Here is a 17525-nt window from a genome sequence, read left to right as displayed (position 1 = left end):
GCTTGAAACTTGTTTTGGTATAGCTCGGTACACCACAAGATACTTTCTGTTACACTCCTGTGTTTGTTTGCAACATATGTAAAGCTATGTTTATCTCAGTTTTGCTGGTTCTCATTTCCTGTTTTAAAGGACCTCCAACAGACAAAGAATGGAATTATTATTAACTATGGGTTAATTAATGGTGCTCACTACTGTGTACTGAACTATTGGAAAACATGGCTGAAAAGACAAAATAATGAAATAAACAGTTTGTCAGTGTATTCTAAACTACATGTTGTCCTTAGTCTCTCCACTGGGTGGCAGCAGTGGCGTGATATGAGGAGTACTAGGGTCAGGTTGAAATTAAAATGATCAAGGATTCATACATTGAAAAGAGCTAGTGTGGCAGTAATCATTACATTTCATATATCACTTATCATGATGGGTTCAATGTCAGTTGCTAAATTATGTTAAATTAATGCAAAAGTTGGCAAACACACGTGGTTACCGTACCTTCTGCACAGTCTATTGCCCATATAAAGATTTATCTTGTCTAAAACCATGTTACCCATATAATTAACATTCAGCTGTTGTTTTTTGCCAGACCATCAATAGAAAAACCCTGAGATATTTGGTTTGTGGTCAGAAAGTACTGTGAAAACCATCCAATACTGTAGTATGATTATTGTTGCTGATTCATTTTCTGTTGCAAGTTGGTGTCCAGTGGCTGGGGCCAGTAGGGGCCCAATAACAAGTATTTGCGCCCCCCCCCCCAGCAGGCTGATTCTATGGACCCAAGATGTAAAGACAGAGCTGTAAGAATGTTTTAACAGATTACATTATTATTATCATTTTTTGCAAACCTTCTCTCTACAGCAGCTCTTTTCTTATCTATCTTTTTGTGTTAGTCATGAAATAGATGGTTCCAGGAAAATATGGAATATTACAAGTGCATTTAATATAATGATAAAAGGTTTACTTTGTATTCAGCTTTCTGTGTGTGTGTGTGTGTGTGTGTGTGTGTGTGTGTGTGTGTGTGCACGTACCAGTGAAATATTAGTCATCACCGTGACATTCACCATGTGAAATGAGGCTCCTCAGAATAATTTGAGACCACTCGGTTCCAAAAGCCAGGATCTTCTTCCACACAGTCTTTTATTTGTAAATAATAAAAATGAACTCTTGAATATAAAACATACACATCAGTAGAGCCACATCTGTTATACAAACAAGAACTGTTGCAGTGAATACTTAGTCTTTCGTCTAAAATCGTGGTTTGGGAGTGGGGAGCCATGGGCTGTAAACAATCAGTATTCCTGGAGTAATACTGACAAAGGAAAGGGCAGTCGGCCACACCGCCAAGGGTTTCAACAGAAACATCCGCAAAATATGTCTGCAAAATCAGATTTCTCATTGGCTTTAGAAGTCCAGTCCAAACCAATAGTGATAAACAGGGGAGAGGGGATTTGAGGACAAGAAAGTAAACTTTGTTCCAATTGGTTCTGCGTGTTTTTCTGCAACTGGGACAAAAATAAAGGCCTATTAGCGCCCCCTTGTGGCTCAGTGCCGCTCAGCGGCTCGAGCACATCCACAGGACGCAAATTCCCTTCAACAAGACCAGGAATGTTTGTGTGTCAGCGATGTTTTTGTTTTGTTCATAACTTAAGTTCAAGCTGCTCATCCTGGTTTGTATGTACAAGGTGTGCATGTGTGTGTGTGTGTGTTGGCGACGGGTGTGCAGTCAGATACACTCTTTTTATATTCATATATCTATATCTTTATAATTTCTGTCAAACTCATAATGATACTTCATATACATTTAGCTGTTATACACACATTCTCTATCTCTGTCTCTAGCCCCGACTGTGTTAAACTACAGTTTAGACACCTACACCCTCAGATACGTCAGGGGCTTGAGTATGCTCAGTACTACAGAACAGCACTGTTGTTTCAAAGGGTTCAAAATAAACTGAAACGAAGAGACTTTTTTTCTTTTCTGGAGACTTCCTAATATGTATATTTAGACCCAGAGTGGTAGGCGTGGCCTGGGTGGAGTTTGATCCCCCCCTATTGGTCCGCTCCTGTTAGGGGGCGGGGATGGCTTGGCTTTTCTCGGTTTGTATTCATATTCAGTACGAGCAAACTGTACAAGAACATGCAACATACAAGCTGGCCTAAAAGTATGTGGAACTAACACACATAGTCTAGTCTTTTTTTCTGTTTTTGTTTTTTTGAGAATTGTTCGTTAATTTGTCTCGTCTTCTATCTTACAAAAAAGTAGAGAACAAAACAAAAAACGAAACAAACGGAAAAATGAAAGTAACGTGCATGCAGCTTGGGGCCGGGGCGTCCCCGAGTCATGCTGCTCCCTCCTACAGGGGGAGTTTGAGTGGAAGGAAAGGGGAGGAGACCGGGGGGTTGGGGGGGGCGAGGGCTGGGCTACGGGTGTTTCTCGCGAACGTGACCTGACCTTTTTATTGTCGGTGCACCAATCGCTTGAAAACCGAACATACTCGTACACAGAGGGAGTCTTGCACCTGATGGTACCATTCTGAACTCTGGGCAAAACAAAGACAGAAAAAATGAGTCCAAATGAAAAAAAAGAAAAAAAAAAAGAAGCAAATAGTCAATTTGGCCTCTATTTTCTTTCCTCCTCTTTTAGACCGAGAGCAAAGATTTCATTTGCCTCCGTCTGACTGAAGGAGTCGAGCCTCTCTTGTGCTTGCTTTCATACATCACAACAAGGCTAAGAATGTGCACGCGCATGTGCAGGTTCCCCTTCACCTGCAGAGGTTACCGGACCGTGCCAGACCGCTGCGCCTCATGCTCATTTATGACGATACTATTACCATGGTAACACCAGCAGAGACAGCAGCCAACCTCTATGTGACGGGACAGCCGCATGTAGCTGCCTCAGTTTGCTACTCACTAACTCGGACACATTGTTCACACCACTCCGTCCTTGTGGCCTAGCAGTAAGCTTCTACTCTGATTGGCTGGAGGGCTACGAGGTGGAGGACTCCACATTGATTGGGTGCTCTGATAGGGGCTGCAGGAGAAAGTGACTTAGAAAGGAAAGAAAGAAGATGAGAAGAGAGAGGTGAAGAATGTCAGACAGAGACCCTCCACTGCTGCAGCTCAGAGGAGAAAACAAAGAAAGCAAAGCTTAGAAAAAAAAAAAAAGGCTTACGGAGGAGGAAGAGGAAGGTGTGAGACGTGATTGTCAGACTCCAGCTAAGCTTTGATTGGCTAGTTCTGTCTCTCCCTCTCTCTCTTTCTCTCTCTTATTCCCTGTCGCTCCGTCTGGCTTTTCACTGGTTGACTGAGGGCTTGTCGTTGTTGTCCTCGGGGGCGTGTTCTCGCCCTCTGCTCAGTTCTGGTCCAGTAGCGGTGGTCCATTATTTTGTCGTTTAAGGGATATTGGGGGCTTTGCTGTCGCCAATCGGTCACTAGGACCGAACGCCCGGTGGCGGTCCTGAGCTGTCCAATGACGTCTGAGACGCAAGCCGCGTGAGCGGAGCTAATGTAGGGTCCACCAATGAGGATGGCGGAAACAGTTTGTACCAGCCAATCACCGTGCTTGAGAGGTCCAGGTCCTCCAATAGGATCTGTGCTACACCCATGAAACATTTGTGGTCCAGTCGTCCATAGTCGCCCCATACTATAACCTAGTGGAGAGAATAAGAGAGATAAGTTAAACTGGGTAAGAGAAGACACATTACCAATATGTTTGTGAATAGTTTCTGAAAGCAACGTTATGTAGAAATTGACATTTTGTGTGATCTGGTGCCCCCCTTCAGTTGACCACATGATGAAAAATTGTGGTAAATACAAATCCTGGGTATGCAAGAATTTGTCAGACATAATGTAGGTGCTAACTACAAATAAAACTAGGTCATAACAATGTTACATGCTATCTTGAAGTAAACATGTATGTAACACTGTGATCCTACCCTCTCGCTGAAGTTACATAGTGCAGAAACAAGTGATAGAGGGGGCGGAGATTAGGTGGTACAAGTAACTATGTACATCATGCTGCTACACACACTCCGGGATTACCTGAAGCACCTTGCCCTGGGGACTCTCATCAAAGAGCAGGTGCTGCTGGTAGAGTGGTTCCAGGGTCTTTCGTGCAATCTTGGTTTTCTTTTTGGCTTTACAAGTTCCATTATCCAGCAGGTACACCTTAACATAGGGAGCTAGTGATGGAGGGATGGGGTTAAGAGGGAGCAAAAAGAGAGACAGAGATAATGGTGGGAGGAGGAGGAAGAAGAAGAAGAAGCAGGAGGGAATAGGTTTGTTGGATTGTGCGTGTGTGTGTTTGGGATTGACACTCAAGCATCATCAGGCACAAGTGCTGTAATTAAGTGTGCATGTGTGTTACCTGGGAGGGATTTGGAGCCTGGTTTGGGGGTAAGGCCTCGTGCCCTGATCACCTCAACCTCCAGCTGGCCTTTCTTATCCATCAGACCGATCTGAACATCACCTGTATGGAAAGGAGACAAATGCAAAACACACGCACAAACCGCATTTAGACACATTGATGCAAAATCATCAGCTACTAACTTTTAGATTCTTCATTCTCCCCCTGAAGGTGAAATACACCGGTGTGCTTCTATTTTTAGATGTGACGAGGAACACAGAGCCTCATATTTGCAGTTTGTTTTATTTAAGAACAAGTATTTGGGGGTGTCTGATGTGCAGTGGATTCGATGGAGCCATCACTCACCCATGGCAGGTGTTGCCAGTGTTTGCCTGCCAACCAGCTGACCGGGGCCTAAACCATCCAGGAAGTCACTGAACTGACTGTCGGCACCCAGCCTCATACCTGAGAAGATCAGACTGATGCACACACACACACACAAATTAATCTACATCATCACTCAGAACTCAGACTGTAAGATGTAATTAGGGGTACAATTATACATTTGGGAAAACAAACATTACTTTCACCCTATATTACACTATTATAATAATAATTGTTTTATCATAGCAGTGTGTAGTCTGCTGCATGGGTCTCTTAAAAGCTAACAATTATAAGAGGAAACCAACGGAAGCCACTTGCATAAGTGACCCTTGGTTACAGTGCTCAGTTGTTAGGTCTTTGAATGTGCTGCTGTGATCTCCAGCAGGTAATTCACCTGCTTAAATTTTTACCTGTACGGAGCTAATGTGTGATCTGCAATCATCCCAAGACGCTTTCACTTTGACCTACACCGCATATACAGTCCACACAACATGCATCGTGCGTTCACATCCGTGTGTGAAGTGTGTACGTACTTCCCCTCAGAGCTGTAGCTGTTCATGCTGCCGTCAGTCGACTCTCTGCTGGCCTGTCGGTTCATGGCCGACCCTCCCCGAGGGTACTCCACGGCCATGCCCGTCTCCACGCTCCTCTGGATGCTGCTGCTCCCGGCCTTGCCCACCTTCTTACCTGCAGAAGCTTCCGACGCAAAGACAGAGAATTAGGTCTTCGACAACTGGACTTTTGCAGGCGTTATTTTAACCAAGGCTGTTTATCAGCTATCAGACATCTCATGTCATGCCGACCCAAAACACAAAACTGGACCTGCATTTGAATTGTATATTATACTAGGCAGGCTCTAGATGATGATTTTTCCTGTCATACCTTTTTTATCAGTTCAACTCAAGGTAGTAACTCTGACAAACCTGATAACTATAGGCTGAGGTTTATCAATTTACAGGCCATCCCATGCAAATAACTACACCACAGTAACCTCACCAACATCCCAAACCACAACTTCTGTACAGGATATATACATGGCAATCTTCAGCATGAATGAACAAGGTTTCACATAAGATTGTTGGAAAATATAAATGATCTATTTTTTTTTTTAGGTGATGAGGTCACTGCAGAAAGATAACCTGGCTTAGTCAGTCCGACCCAATCTTGAATGTTTGGCAAGGATGTGCAGGTAAAGGGAGGGTTGAAGAAATAATACATTCAGACTTAAAGGAGGGGTTCAGCTCTCTTTTTAAAAGCCTGCTGGTATCCACCAAAAAAATATAATACCTGTTTCAGGTAATGGCATAAAAATATCAGATCTATGTTTTTCTTGAAAGTTAAATGACAGATTTGGCATGTACAGTATTGTTGAGAACAATAATTTTGACTCAGCCAGGCTTCTTGTGGAGCCGAACCAGCCTTTACAACACAATGGTGACAGGAGAGGGTGGAGTAAGGAAGCGTGCCGGAGACAGAGCATAGGAAAGGCTGGAGGTGCATGGAGCCTGAGTCTGTCTAACAGAGCTACTCTACATCTCTCCCCTGCATCATTCTCTCTCTGTGACTCCCAGTCTGTCTGAGTTCGGCCTGTTATATTTGTCTGTCATAAAACTGTCATAAAACTTAACACTGATGCTTTATTGGTTATTATTCTTAAACATCCTTAACTGCAAATAAAAAACATCAGAGAGGTTATTCTCTACAGCTGCTACAGGCTGCATTAATCCTCTAAAGATACAATGCTATATTATATAATACCATGCAGTGCACATCTACCCGTTTTTTTTTTTAAAACTGTCCGTCTGTCTGTCTGTCTGTCTAACTACTGCTTTACCTTTCTGTCTGTCCGCCGCCTTACCCGCCGCCTCTGAAATAACACACACAACAACAACAAAGCCAATAAACAACAACAATATCAGAAACAACAGAAACACTGGATACACTGGTAGAGTTAAACAAATGTCTTACAGTGTTAGTCACCTAAAGGATGTCTATCTGCATAAAGTTACGAGTTAGTTAAGTGTGTGTTTGTGTGTGTGTGTGTGTGTGTGTGTGCAGTGTGTAAGTGCTGTTTGTTTCTGTACAGATAAAGACACATAAAATCCATAAATAAATGCACCCATGACAAACATTTGTTTACATTTCAACAGCATGCAACTGCACCGTCTCTGCAAGATTCAGGGAAGCTTTAGTTCTGTTGTCTTTGGAAATGAAACTGTGGCTGCAACTGGAATCAGGGCCTGAGCCTCAGTCCACATTTAGCTTTTAGAGAAATGACTATAAAACTGTAAAGGTACCCTGTGGAGTCACTGGGCGATGTTCGTTCCGAATGTCTAAGATGTCTTCTTATGGTCACATCATCAACATGTCACATTACACAGAGCCGTGTGATCATTCTGATCATTTGTAGGTTGAAATAGAGTCGATACTGAATAATGTGAAGGCATTTCTCCAAAGTCATAAAGCACTGCTCGGCGAAATGTCGTCTACATGAAGACTTAACTTACAGGCATTAAATGTTTCATATATTAATCACACATAAATCCGAGTGTCCGTTATGTTAAGAGCCAGGTGAACCATCTAGGTGTCCTGTAAACGGCAGGAAACAGGCTGCACCTTTAGCTTTAGAGCAGCTTTTTGTTGGTCGGTGGAGCCGACGCTTTCTGCTGCCTCGAGATAGCAATCAGTGCACCAGACAACACCCAATTTTACAAGCCCAAGTACTTTGCTATTTACACAACGTGGGTCCTGGGCGGGAAAATGACAACTGCGTCGGTCTCAATTTTTTTTGCCGAGTATGTTTCACATGCTATGCGGTGATGATGATTTAAAAAAATGTAATCTTATTTGCAAGTCGCACAGTGGCACCTAGTTTTTTATATTTTAGTTGCACTATTTCCAAAAATAGTTGCAAGATATGGCTCAATGGTTTCAGTCTGGAGCAATGCTGAATCCTGAAAGATTAGAAAATCCTTGTTTTGTATCATTTTGAAAGAATTTTGCCATCAGAATAGTTTGAAAGATGCTATATTCACAAATCATTCCACATATAGTGGTGTTAAGAAAACAAAAAAAATAGCTGCTTCAGCCTAACTAATAAATATTTAATATCAGCCTTTTAAGTTTGTCCATCATCTGCCAAAGACTCTGAATGATTTACCACACAATATAAAACAGATTACATGCCATTCGAGGCTGCCAATCTTCTTGGCGATGGTATTATTTATTTACAGTAATTAAACTAATGTCTTCAAAACATTGTGGAGGTGCTTCTTTGAAGAAATGAAACACACAGTAACATTAAAGGCCTTAGTGAGGAACAAGGAGGCTAGACAGAATAAGTGGGCCTGCTATCTGCTACTTGTCTGCAGACATCTGCGCGATGATTTCCCGTACTTTTTTTCTGACCTGTCTGGCTGAGTTGCGAGGTACTCCGGCTGCGTCTGGATGGCAGGATGGCGACAACACGTTGGCTGAGGCTCGAGCGCCGCTTTTTGATCCCGCTTCCGAGGCTCCCGAGCGCTGTGTCTGATTGGCTGCCGTCAGCGTGCTCCATGCCGTAGATCTCGCCGCTCACACTGGTGCTCTTCATCATGTGGCGGCCTGTCGCACGCATTGCCCTGCTAATCATCGCATTTTACAATGACAAGTTAATTTCATATGACTTAATAATACATTATGCTAAAAAGCAAACATGGGATATACTACACAAAAAAACCCCAAAGTTAGTGAGTGTGTGTGGGTACCTGAAGCGTCCCCTGGGTCTCTCTGATTGGATGGACATGTAGCTGGTGCTACTGATGCGAGAGGCACTGCTGGTTCGAGAGATGGCTGACACGTCGCTGACATCACTGTCTGAGGACCTATGGGAAACGTTTTCACTGTTCCTCCTCTGGTCCTTGTAGAGCTGCAGGAAACCACCAGATGTTACTCTTAGATCTTAGTTACAAAAAATCAACATGCAGTCAGCGATTTGTTCATTTTGGTACGGCCAAACAGGAGGCTCAGTAAGGATGATGGTATCTCACAGCCATTCTTGGTTTATTGTATTATTAGTTTCAAAGGAGAGTTAATTTAACTCTGTGATCACAAAGCTTTCACACTCACACATCTTAAAAAAGAAAATATTTCAACACACTAAGCATTAGCTTAAAGTTGAATTATGTATCAAAGCTTTTATTAGATAAACTCTTTCTTTTATGCAGATGTTAACTATTTAGATTTTGTAACAGAATATGAAAGCTACTGTAAATCTCAGAGGGGATCAAGCCTCGATCACCTTTACATCGCTCGTTTAGTCATTTCTTTATGCCCGATGCTACTTTTCTACACATTTTTGTCCATATACTTTATTATTAGTGCCATTTTTGTAAGATCACGTCAGCTTGTGCTGATGATCTATTCATTCTGATTTCCATCATTCACACTCTGTCAGATGACGGAAAAGTGCAATGCATCACGAGACTGCGCTGACACGATGCACATCGCAGAGTTGAACTACTGGCATGTAGACACGTGTGAAAGTCAGGCCATCGCCATTAAACTGTCAGTTTTCTGTAAGTTAGGATCGGAAAACCAGACAGTATGGATTAAACACTTCTGTATTGGAAGAGTTAGGTGCATTCTTGAGTGACTGCCCAGTTGGAACCAATTCATTTTATTGAGTGTTCCTCACCATTACGGTAACATAATTTATTACTTTCTTAGACAGTAAATGCAATTCATCACGATGCACTTCGGCAACATTATGGCTCATGCTCTCTGGCTGGAGCCCTTGTTGTCCCCCTCCATTCTCCTGATGAGTTTGTTTTAAAGTGAACTGTCAGGCTGAATGAAGCCAAAAAAAAAAGGATCCATGGCCCACCTCCCGTTTGTTCTTGAGGGAACGGTCCAGGTCCTGTTGGCTGGAGGTGGAGGCGGCTGACACCCGGTTGGAATGAACCCTCATCTGGAGCTGACGAACACACTCCTCTGCTACCAGGGCTACACACACACACACACACGAATGACACAACTCAGTAAACTCACACTTAATCAAGACACTGCACTATAAAACTTAGCAGCAAAAAAGGTTTTTTGGAGGTGAGAAAACTTTACGTCATGCTGGACACGAAAGACAAAATCAGGCGGAAAACTGAAGTGGAAGAAAAACATAAAATAGTCCCAGCTAGTAAATATTCAACAGGAAGTTTCAGCTTGTTTGAGTAACCAACTATTCTCACACTTAAAGAAATTCATCTAACACCATTATTATATGAATAATGTGGACCCCTGTAGATAGTCACTCTGAAATTCTATCTGCATCTGCACTCATTGTTCTGCCAGTGTGTAATATTTCAGTAAATGTAAAACCCCGGCAGCCTAGCCACAACAGTTATGTCTTGGTCCGGGTGAAAAGTTGACTAATTGACTAGTTGATTAATTCCAGATAAATGGATGCCTGTGGAACTGCTAAGTAGTACTGAAAATGTATTTTTTTTTACTGTTCTAAATGACTCAACTATAGCCTGTATCTAAAATAAGAAACACCAAGTGTAGTCTTTCAGTGCATCATCCTCTAAACACCACAGGGTGGCGCCTGTAACACACAAGCTGCAGGAAGTAGGCTGTAACTGTCCATCTGAGCACAAACCATCATCTCCGTCCTCTTCACCAGTGTTGCCAGATTGGGCGGTTTTCCGCCCAATTGGGCTACTTTTGTTGACGCATGGCGGGAAAAAAATACTTTGGTCGGGTGAATAAAATTTGGGCTGCTTTTGTCCACATTTGTCGAGTTTTTAATATTGTGAAAACAGCACTCTGAACTGCGGGAGCCCATCAGAAGCGCAGGAGGAGCAAGTTAAATAGAACAGAAAAGCGCCAACCCCACCCCCCGGCTAACTGCGAGAAGCATAACTCTCTCTCCCTCCCCCCCCACCACCACCACACACACACACACACACACACACACACACACACACACACAAGGGTGTCTGGCAACTTCGTGATTTGGGCTGGTTTTTAGTGGATTGGGCGGGTTCTAAGATCTGATTGGGCTGGAAACTGTCAATCCGATCTGGCAACACTGCTCTTCACCCCGCTGCTTCAGGCTGCAGCCGACCGTGCACATGGATCACAGATAGTGAAAAATTGTGATATTGATTTGGGGTCAGTAACAAGACTGGCTAACTAATCTTGTTGTTAAACATAACGTCATGTCTACAGTTTCTCAACCGTACTCAATGTTACTGCCTTTGTATCTTTCTAGGATAACTTTAGCTTTCTAGCTATTAAGCTGGTGGTTCAATGAGCTGAGCGGACTAGTTTATCTCCCACTGCCAATTCATCTCTAAGGTTTGTCCTATTTACCGGAGGGGTGAACAATATTTGCATTGCATGACAACCTTACGGGATTGGAATGACTTTCTCTGCTGTTAATCAAACCCTCAGAAGTTACCAGGGAAACACAGTTATTGCTTTTGAAAAACTTTATATCTAAATGCAAAACATATGACAATATAAATTAATGGTCCTTTTTTTTTTTAACTCTGGTATAAACGGGGAAATGCCCATCAAGGTGTCAACAATCTGGAATCAGAAACTACACAGAGTGATGATGGACTAATTGCTGCTGACTTTCAGCTGGTGTTTTTGAATCCCAGCGAGGATTCTCAGTTTCTTTTCTTGGCAGGGTTCTCCCCAGACGGTGGAACAACGGCGCTGCGCCGCTATACGGCTAGGTCAGCGCCGCTATACTCAACAATGTTGAGCTGCTTTATAGCGGGTGTTTGTGGGCTGCCGCGGTTGACGGTGACGAGCGTCCGTCCGTCCGTCGGTTGACGGCGACGAGCCCCCGGCTGACGGAGATGATCGATCGAGCGCCCCCCCCGGGACTGACAGTGACGAGCGTCTGCACCCCCCCCCCGACTGAAAAATTTCTGGGGAGAACCCTGCTTGGGTTTAGGATAACAATAATAACTGTCTTGGAACGACTCAGCATGGATACTTGTATGAATTATCTCTCACCTGGACAAATAAAAAGAGTCAGTTTCACACACCAACGCACATACATACCTTGTTCTACGGTGCTGCTCTTGGGGGGAAGCTGTGGGAGCTGCCTTACTCTGCGGGCTGAGGAGGATGTCACTGAGGAGGAAAGAGACGAACCACCTTGGAGGTGGCCCCTAACACAGAATAAAATGATAGTGAAGCAGACAGACAAAAAAAAAGAGTTGGAGAGAGGGTTGAAAAAGAGAGAGGGGAGAGGGAAATTGAACAAAAGCAAGAAGGAAAAGAATGGGGATAAAAAGAAAAAGGGGAAAATGGAATAGAAGTCAATATGTTAGTGATCCAGGATGTTTACAGCTGCACCGGTCACTTGCTGGTCAGAGTTTCTTGAGTTAATCCTTTTCACACATTATCATTTTGAACTTCACCTAAAGGAACACAAGGAACAGAAAACAGCTGCACTTCACCTGCTGTCATTTCCAAAATCCCTTTTCTTCAGATGTGTAACATCAAGTATAAAATGGCATCAAGAAGTGACAGAGCATGGCAATAGGAAAAGCATCAGTTGTGGAAAATGAAACAGCAACATTATTCCGGTGAAACAATCAGTGGCAACAACAATATTCACACAGTGAAGCGGAGTGAAGCTCGTTCAGGGGTCGGTAGTGGGGGGATCCTGTCGCAGGTAGGAGCAGCAAATAAAGATTCAGACGGTGAAAGAACACAGAGAGAAGGTGAAAGCCTTCAAGCACAAATCCCACCAGATCTGCACACATTCATTCACTGTAATCCATTCTCACAAGAAGAACCCAAAAAACAGGGCTTATTCATAAAACAGCTACATTCTTTGAATTTTGATTATTCTGTTGAGTATGACACATGTCACCAGTTGTACTATATATAAAGCAGGCCAATCGACTCATTTAACTCAGAGTAGGACAACAGAACAGAATAGCACTATTGATTATTAATCTGTCAATAACTGATGGTGCCTTTACCTTGTGTTTTAACCAAATACCCCATAAAAGATGGTGTCTGAAGCAGATATACATACGAGACTTAACACAACACTTTCACGTCCTCTTCATCTTATTCTGATAAACAATGACCTCAAGTGTCCAAGCATGCCCACGCAACACAAACACCATAAACACACAAACACAGAACAGCAGCAGCGTCTGAATTCGTGATGTGGCAAAGACAGGTCACAGAAACACACACACACATACACAAACAGGTAAGAATATGAAGGTGTGTGAGAGAGCAGCTCTGTCCTGTTCCTCTCCACCACAGTATCTACAGCGAACCAAAGGGAAGCCGCCTCAGTGTCAGTGGGTAAGAGGGGGGGGTGGGGGACACTCATTCAAAGGGAATTCCCTCACCAAAGGGCTGCAGCGGTGCCTTCTTTCCTCTGGAGCCCCTTAAGATTGAGGTGGGCTTGATACTGATACACACACACACACACACACACACACAATAGCGCACAGTCACACGAGTGCCATACAAACCCAAAGCCCGGCAATACAGTGTGTGAGCAGCGGCATGCAGGAACAAAAGATGGGAGGGGAGATGGAGGAGGGGGGGAAAGCAACATAACACAAATAAATAAAAGGTCAGACAAATCATGTGAGATGAAACATTGCCTAAACATCTTGCTAGCAAGGTGGCATTAACCTCAATTTGTATGACGCATGGTTAATAATCAAAACCGCGCAGTAAACTGCACATACTGTCTGAGGGCTGTGGAAATGGCTCCAGCTACTTTAAGGTTATTAATGGACCGATATCCAAACATCCAACCAGGTCTCCTCATATTTACATTTGTAAGCCCTCTGCAGTCTACTTGAATAGGTTCAAACTTTGATTTGTCAGTTGTCCTTCTGCCCTTTAAATTGTCAGTCTGGTTGAACCGTTGTATAGTGTTTCTATAGTGTGTCCATGTACAATAAACAGTACTTCATCAACAACTTCTGCATGAAGATCATTCAGAAATATAAATAAATAATAAGTAGTCCATCCAGTCATTTGACTGTACTGAAACAAGCTTTTGTGGCAGTGTAAAAGTGTCTCTGAGTAATTCTTCACCCCCAGCTCAGTCATGACTACAGGGCAAACTCACAAGCCCTCCTGTAATTCTCAATTTAAGTGAAGAGAACAGTCCCTGTGTTTGGAAGTATTTCAGATCTTTCTTTTTTTTTCAACATGAGCTGCTTGTCTTTCATTATATTTTCATTAGGTCAGTGTAAATGACCTTTGTGTGAAATGGAGTGGTACACTTTTTGGAGATATGCTAACACCAACAGATAGTCCTATTTGGGACAACAACAAAAAACATTAAGCCACTAGAAGGACAGAAGGACAACTTTTGTGTACGCATTGATGTTTATTTGTAATGGTCATCAGAGATAATGATATCCTCAGGCGTGTAAATCACAATGAACTATATCAGTATGTTCTAAGTGCTATATTGCTGGCAACACGTGTGAGCACTGAGTTTTAGAGTTGTCAGAAACAGCTTCCTCATGCAGTTTCATGTTTCAGGTCTCTCCCTCTGCGCCTCCCCTTAAACTCTTCCACTTCTGGCACTGTCCTGCTGATTGTCTATATTCATTACATCCATATACATTAACTTCACCATGGTTAAAAATGTGTCTAGGACAATAAATTAAATTGCAGAGGAGCACAGTGAAAATGTAATTCCTCACCTCCCCCTATAATGTTTAATCCCGTCCAATCATCCTGTAAGCGACCTTGTGCATTACTGTTTGACATGTGCTGAGCGTACAGTACATGCCTTACCTGCTACTGTCAGAGAGCTTCCTGCCAAGAGTGTGACACTCGGGTGTTGCCAGGGTCCGAGGCTGCCTGGAGAATGGTGGATGAGCAAAGGGAACAATACGTAAAAGTAAAAAAAAAAGAAGAAAAAAAGATGGATGGATGGATGGATGAGAGGATGAGAGGATGAGGGGATGAGAGGATGAGAGGATGAGAGAGCACGATGGAGGATATTTCATTTAGAGTCTGACTCTGTCACGAGGCTGTCACCGGCCTTATAAGTTTATGATCTGGAAAACAGGAAATAGGAGGCATGCAGTGATGGATGGTGTGACAGTGATATGAATAAAGGGTGTCACACACTCGTGCTTCATCTGTAACTGTGCCGTGTGTGTGTGTGTGTGTGTGTGTGTGTGTGTGTGTACAGGTAAGTGTGTGTACCTCTTCTTTGTACTGAGGTGAATTAAAGTCTCTTGCGTAGGAAGTAGCATCAATATTCTCCATTCATGGACATGAAGATGACAAGATGATACATGTGCCGCCAAACACACACACACACACACACACAAACACACAGATACACACACACAGTCACACATCTGATATGAATTATGTACATCATGAATTCTATGTCATTGCTGAGCTAGGAGACACTTCATAAGAGAAGGTGAGGCACACAGAAGCTGCAGATGCAAACCCCAGAACAGAAAGACCGCAGGAAGCAAACTCAACACAGCAAGATTTCACACCATAACCAGTGCAAACTACCATAGGTTCAGAGAAGCCACTAAAGACCATGAAGGAAGGGTTGAAAAAAGCAACAGGACAAAAGATTACGGCAACAACAACCACAACCAGGGACGAAAACTATCGCTACAACTCTCAGCAACAAATTGCAAACTCGAAAAAACACCACCAACAAGCTAAAAAACCATACTGGCAACCCCTTTACACAATGTGAGTGACAGCATATGAAACAAAGTAGAACTTGTCAAAGCCTGTGGGACTCTTCTGACAAGTTCTAAATTGTATGTCATGTTCACTCTCACTGTGTCAAGCTCATTGACCACAAAACCAGAAGTCAAGGGTTAACAATAGGAAGCTAAATAGCAGAGAGGTTACAGGAGTAGCTTGTCACTTTATCTTGCATTTGTTGAGCCAAACTGAAACCCCGCAGTTGCAACTGCAAGATAATAACACTTCCATTCATAAGCAAGTTAAAGTTATGGTTTGTCACTTTGGGAAACTGTTGAGATGTTTATTTTTTCAACCGTGTCGGGAGAAGATTGCTGCCACTCTCATTGCTATCTGTTAAATACGGAGCTAAAGCCACGAGACATTAGCATAGCTGAGCATAAAGATTTGTTATTGAGGGGACAGCTAGCCGCGATATGTTGCAGGTAACTTTATACACCTACCAACACATCTTCAGCTCACTAATTAACATCTAATAAACGTCTTGTTTGTTTATCTAACAAAGCCGTATCTGACAGAGCTAGGCTAGTTCTCGCACTCAAAGTCTTTAGGATAAGCTAAGCTAGCTGTCTCCTGGTTGTAACTTTATATTTAACAGTCAAAAATGGGAGAAGCATGGACCTTCTCATCTAACTCTCAGATAGCAAGTGAAAAAAGTGAATTTCCCAAAATGCTCAACTGTTTCTTTGAAGGAATTCTTTTTACTTTGAAAAACAAACACTTTTCTGTTATACTAAATCTGGCTCAAATACAGTAAATGTATAGTTTTTCTTATGATACAAGATAAAGTGTCTCACTACACATTTGATCAGATTAGAAGTTGGAAAAGTTCAGGTTGCAAATTTACTTCCAGCTTGTCAAAGAAATATCAGAACTCAGCAGAGATCATTGTTAACTAAAAACACGAGGTAGAGCTTGACATCTGCCTGCATCCAATGAGACCCAACTGAACCCAGTGGATTTCAGTCAGGTTTTGACAGTATGTGTTACATTACTGAAAAAGAAAAAAGAAAAGATCATGTGGGATTTGGCGACATATTAAGAGCTGATTTGCCTTTCATAAAAAAAACTTTGGGTCGTTGGGTTTGGGTTTGGGGTCATTATAGCGTTTATGGAGATTTTGAAGCATAAGTCAAGCTCTAAGACGAAGCGGTTGGAGTCCACAAAGGGGTACCTGTCATCTTCAGGGGAAGCATGTTGGATAAAAATCCTGGGACTCTCCGGACGTCTTCGGGGCAGGGAATGGGACAAAGATTTTCTATGTGTACACATACAAAATATATCACCCATATGATCAGCAAGCCATTACAAAATCAGAAAGTCTTGTGATTCCATAATTAGGTATGAAGAATTTGAAAAGCTGCCTGCATTTCTTTGTGCCTGCGATGGGTATTTTTTGGCCACTTGGCCAGACATGGAGCAACATTAGCAATCTGGTGTTGTGCTCCACAACCGTCAAATTAATGTCCGATATTTCCTCTGTTTTTAGCTCTGTTTTGCTGAGGGAAATATCTGGGAGTCATCCAAAATTAGAGTCTTTCACTACAAAATTCCCTTTTTTGTGTTTTCTCTTTGAGCAAGAAACAGTCAACAATGTCCTTGCAGTCACATGTAGATTTGTTGCAGCAAAGACACACCAACAATATACCAATGTGTGATTTCCAGGGTATATATACTTTATCTTTTACAGCGTATTCACATTACAGAGGTATCATTTGACAGCCTAGTATGGATGAGAATTAATACATTTACCCACAACTCTTTAAACAGTTATATAGCATGTGAGTACTGCAATAAAATTGAACTTATCCTTCAAGACATTTTGATCACATTGTGGGTGATGGTTGACCAAAGAAGCAGCCCTGGCACAGGGACTTACTGGAAGAGGTTATGCTTGTATTGGTAAGGGTTGAAGCTAACAATTGAGAGGCTTGAAAGGTAATCATACTCAAGACTAGACTGTGTGAGGCTTAGCAGTGTTTGGGTAGGCTGGTTGGTGAAGCGATTCATCTCAAGATACAGTAATTAAGGTCAGGTGTAAAAAGGTGCACCGATTTGGTGG

General features: G+C 42.6%; 1 protein-coding gene across 10 annotated transcripts in view; it reads right to left on the bottom strand.

The window, feature by feature from the left end:
* Window positions 1-1103: 1103 nt before the first annotated feature.
* Window positions 1104-17525, bottom strand: part of rims1a (regulating synaptic membrane exocytosis 1a) — an 88794-nt gene continuing 72372 nt past the window's right edge. For 3 of the 10 annotated variants that reach the window (XM_030442828.1, XM_030442829.1, XM_030442831.1), the window contains 11 exons: window positions 16638-16721; window positions 11780-11889; window positions 9591-9709; window positions 8473-8633; window positions 8123-8349; window positions 6561-6593; window positions 5260-5422; window positions 4709-4821; window positions 4364-4465; window positions 4039-4178; window positions 1104-3647 (listed from right to left, as the gene is read on the bottom strand). In XM_030442828.1, coding sequence (XP_030298688.1) covers window positions 3429-3647; window positions 4039-4178; window positions 4364-4465; window positions 4709-4821; window positions 5260-5422; window positions 6561-6593; window positions 8123-8349; window positions 8473-8633; window positions 9591-9709; window positions 11780-11889; window positions 16638-16721 — 1471 coding nt within the window. In that variant the 3' untranslated portion in view covers window positions 1104-3428. Of the gene's footprint in view, window positions 3648-4038; window positions 4179-4363; window positions 4466-4708; window positions 4822-5259; window positions 5423-6560; window positions 6594-8122; window positions 8350-8472; window positions 8634-9590; window positions 9710-11779; window positions 11890-14512; window positions 14579-14929; window positions 14987-16637; window positions 16722-17525 lie in introns of all 10 variants that reach the window. The other 7 variants (XM_030442825.1, XM_030442830.1, XM_030442832.1 and 4 more) reach the window with 5 other exon arrangements.

Source organism: Sparus aurata, chromosome 15, assembly GCF_900880675.1.
Source record: "Sparus aurata chromosome 15, fSpaAur1.1, whole genome shotgun sequence".
Classification (NCBI taxonomy): Eukaryota; Metazoa; Chordata; class Actinopteri; order Spariformes; family Sparidae; genus Sparus; species Sparus aurata.
Note: the sequence above shows the minus strand (reverse complement) of the source record. Positions and strands in the feature narration are given on the sequence as shown.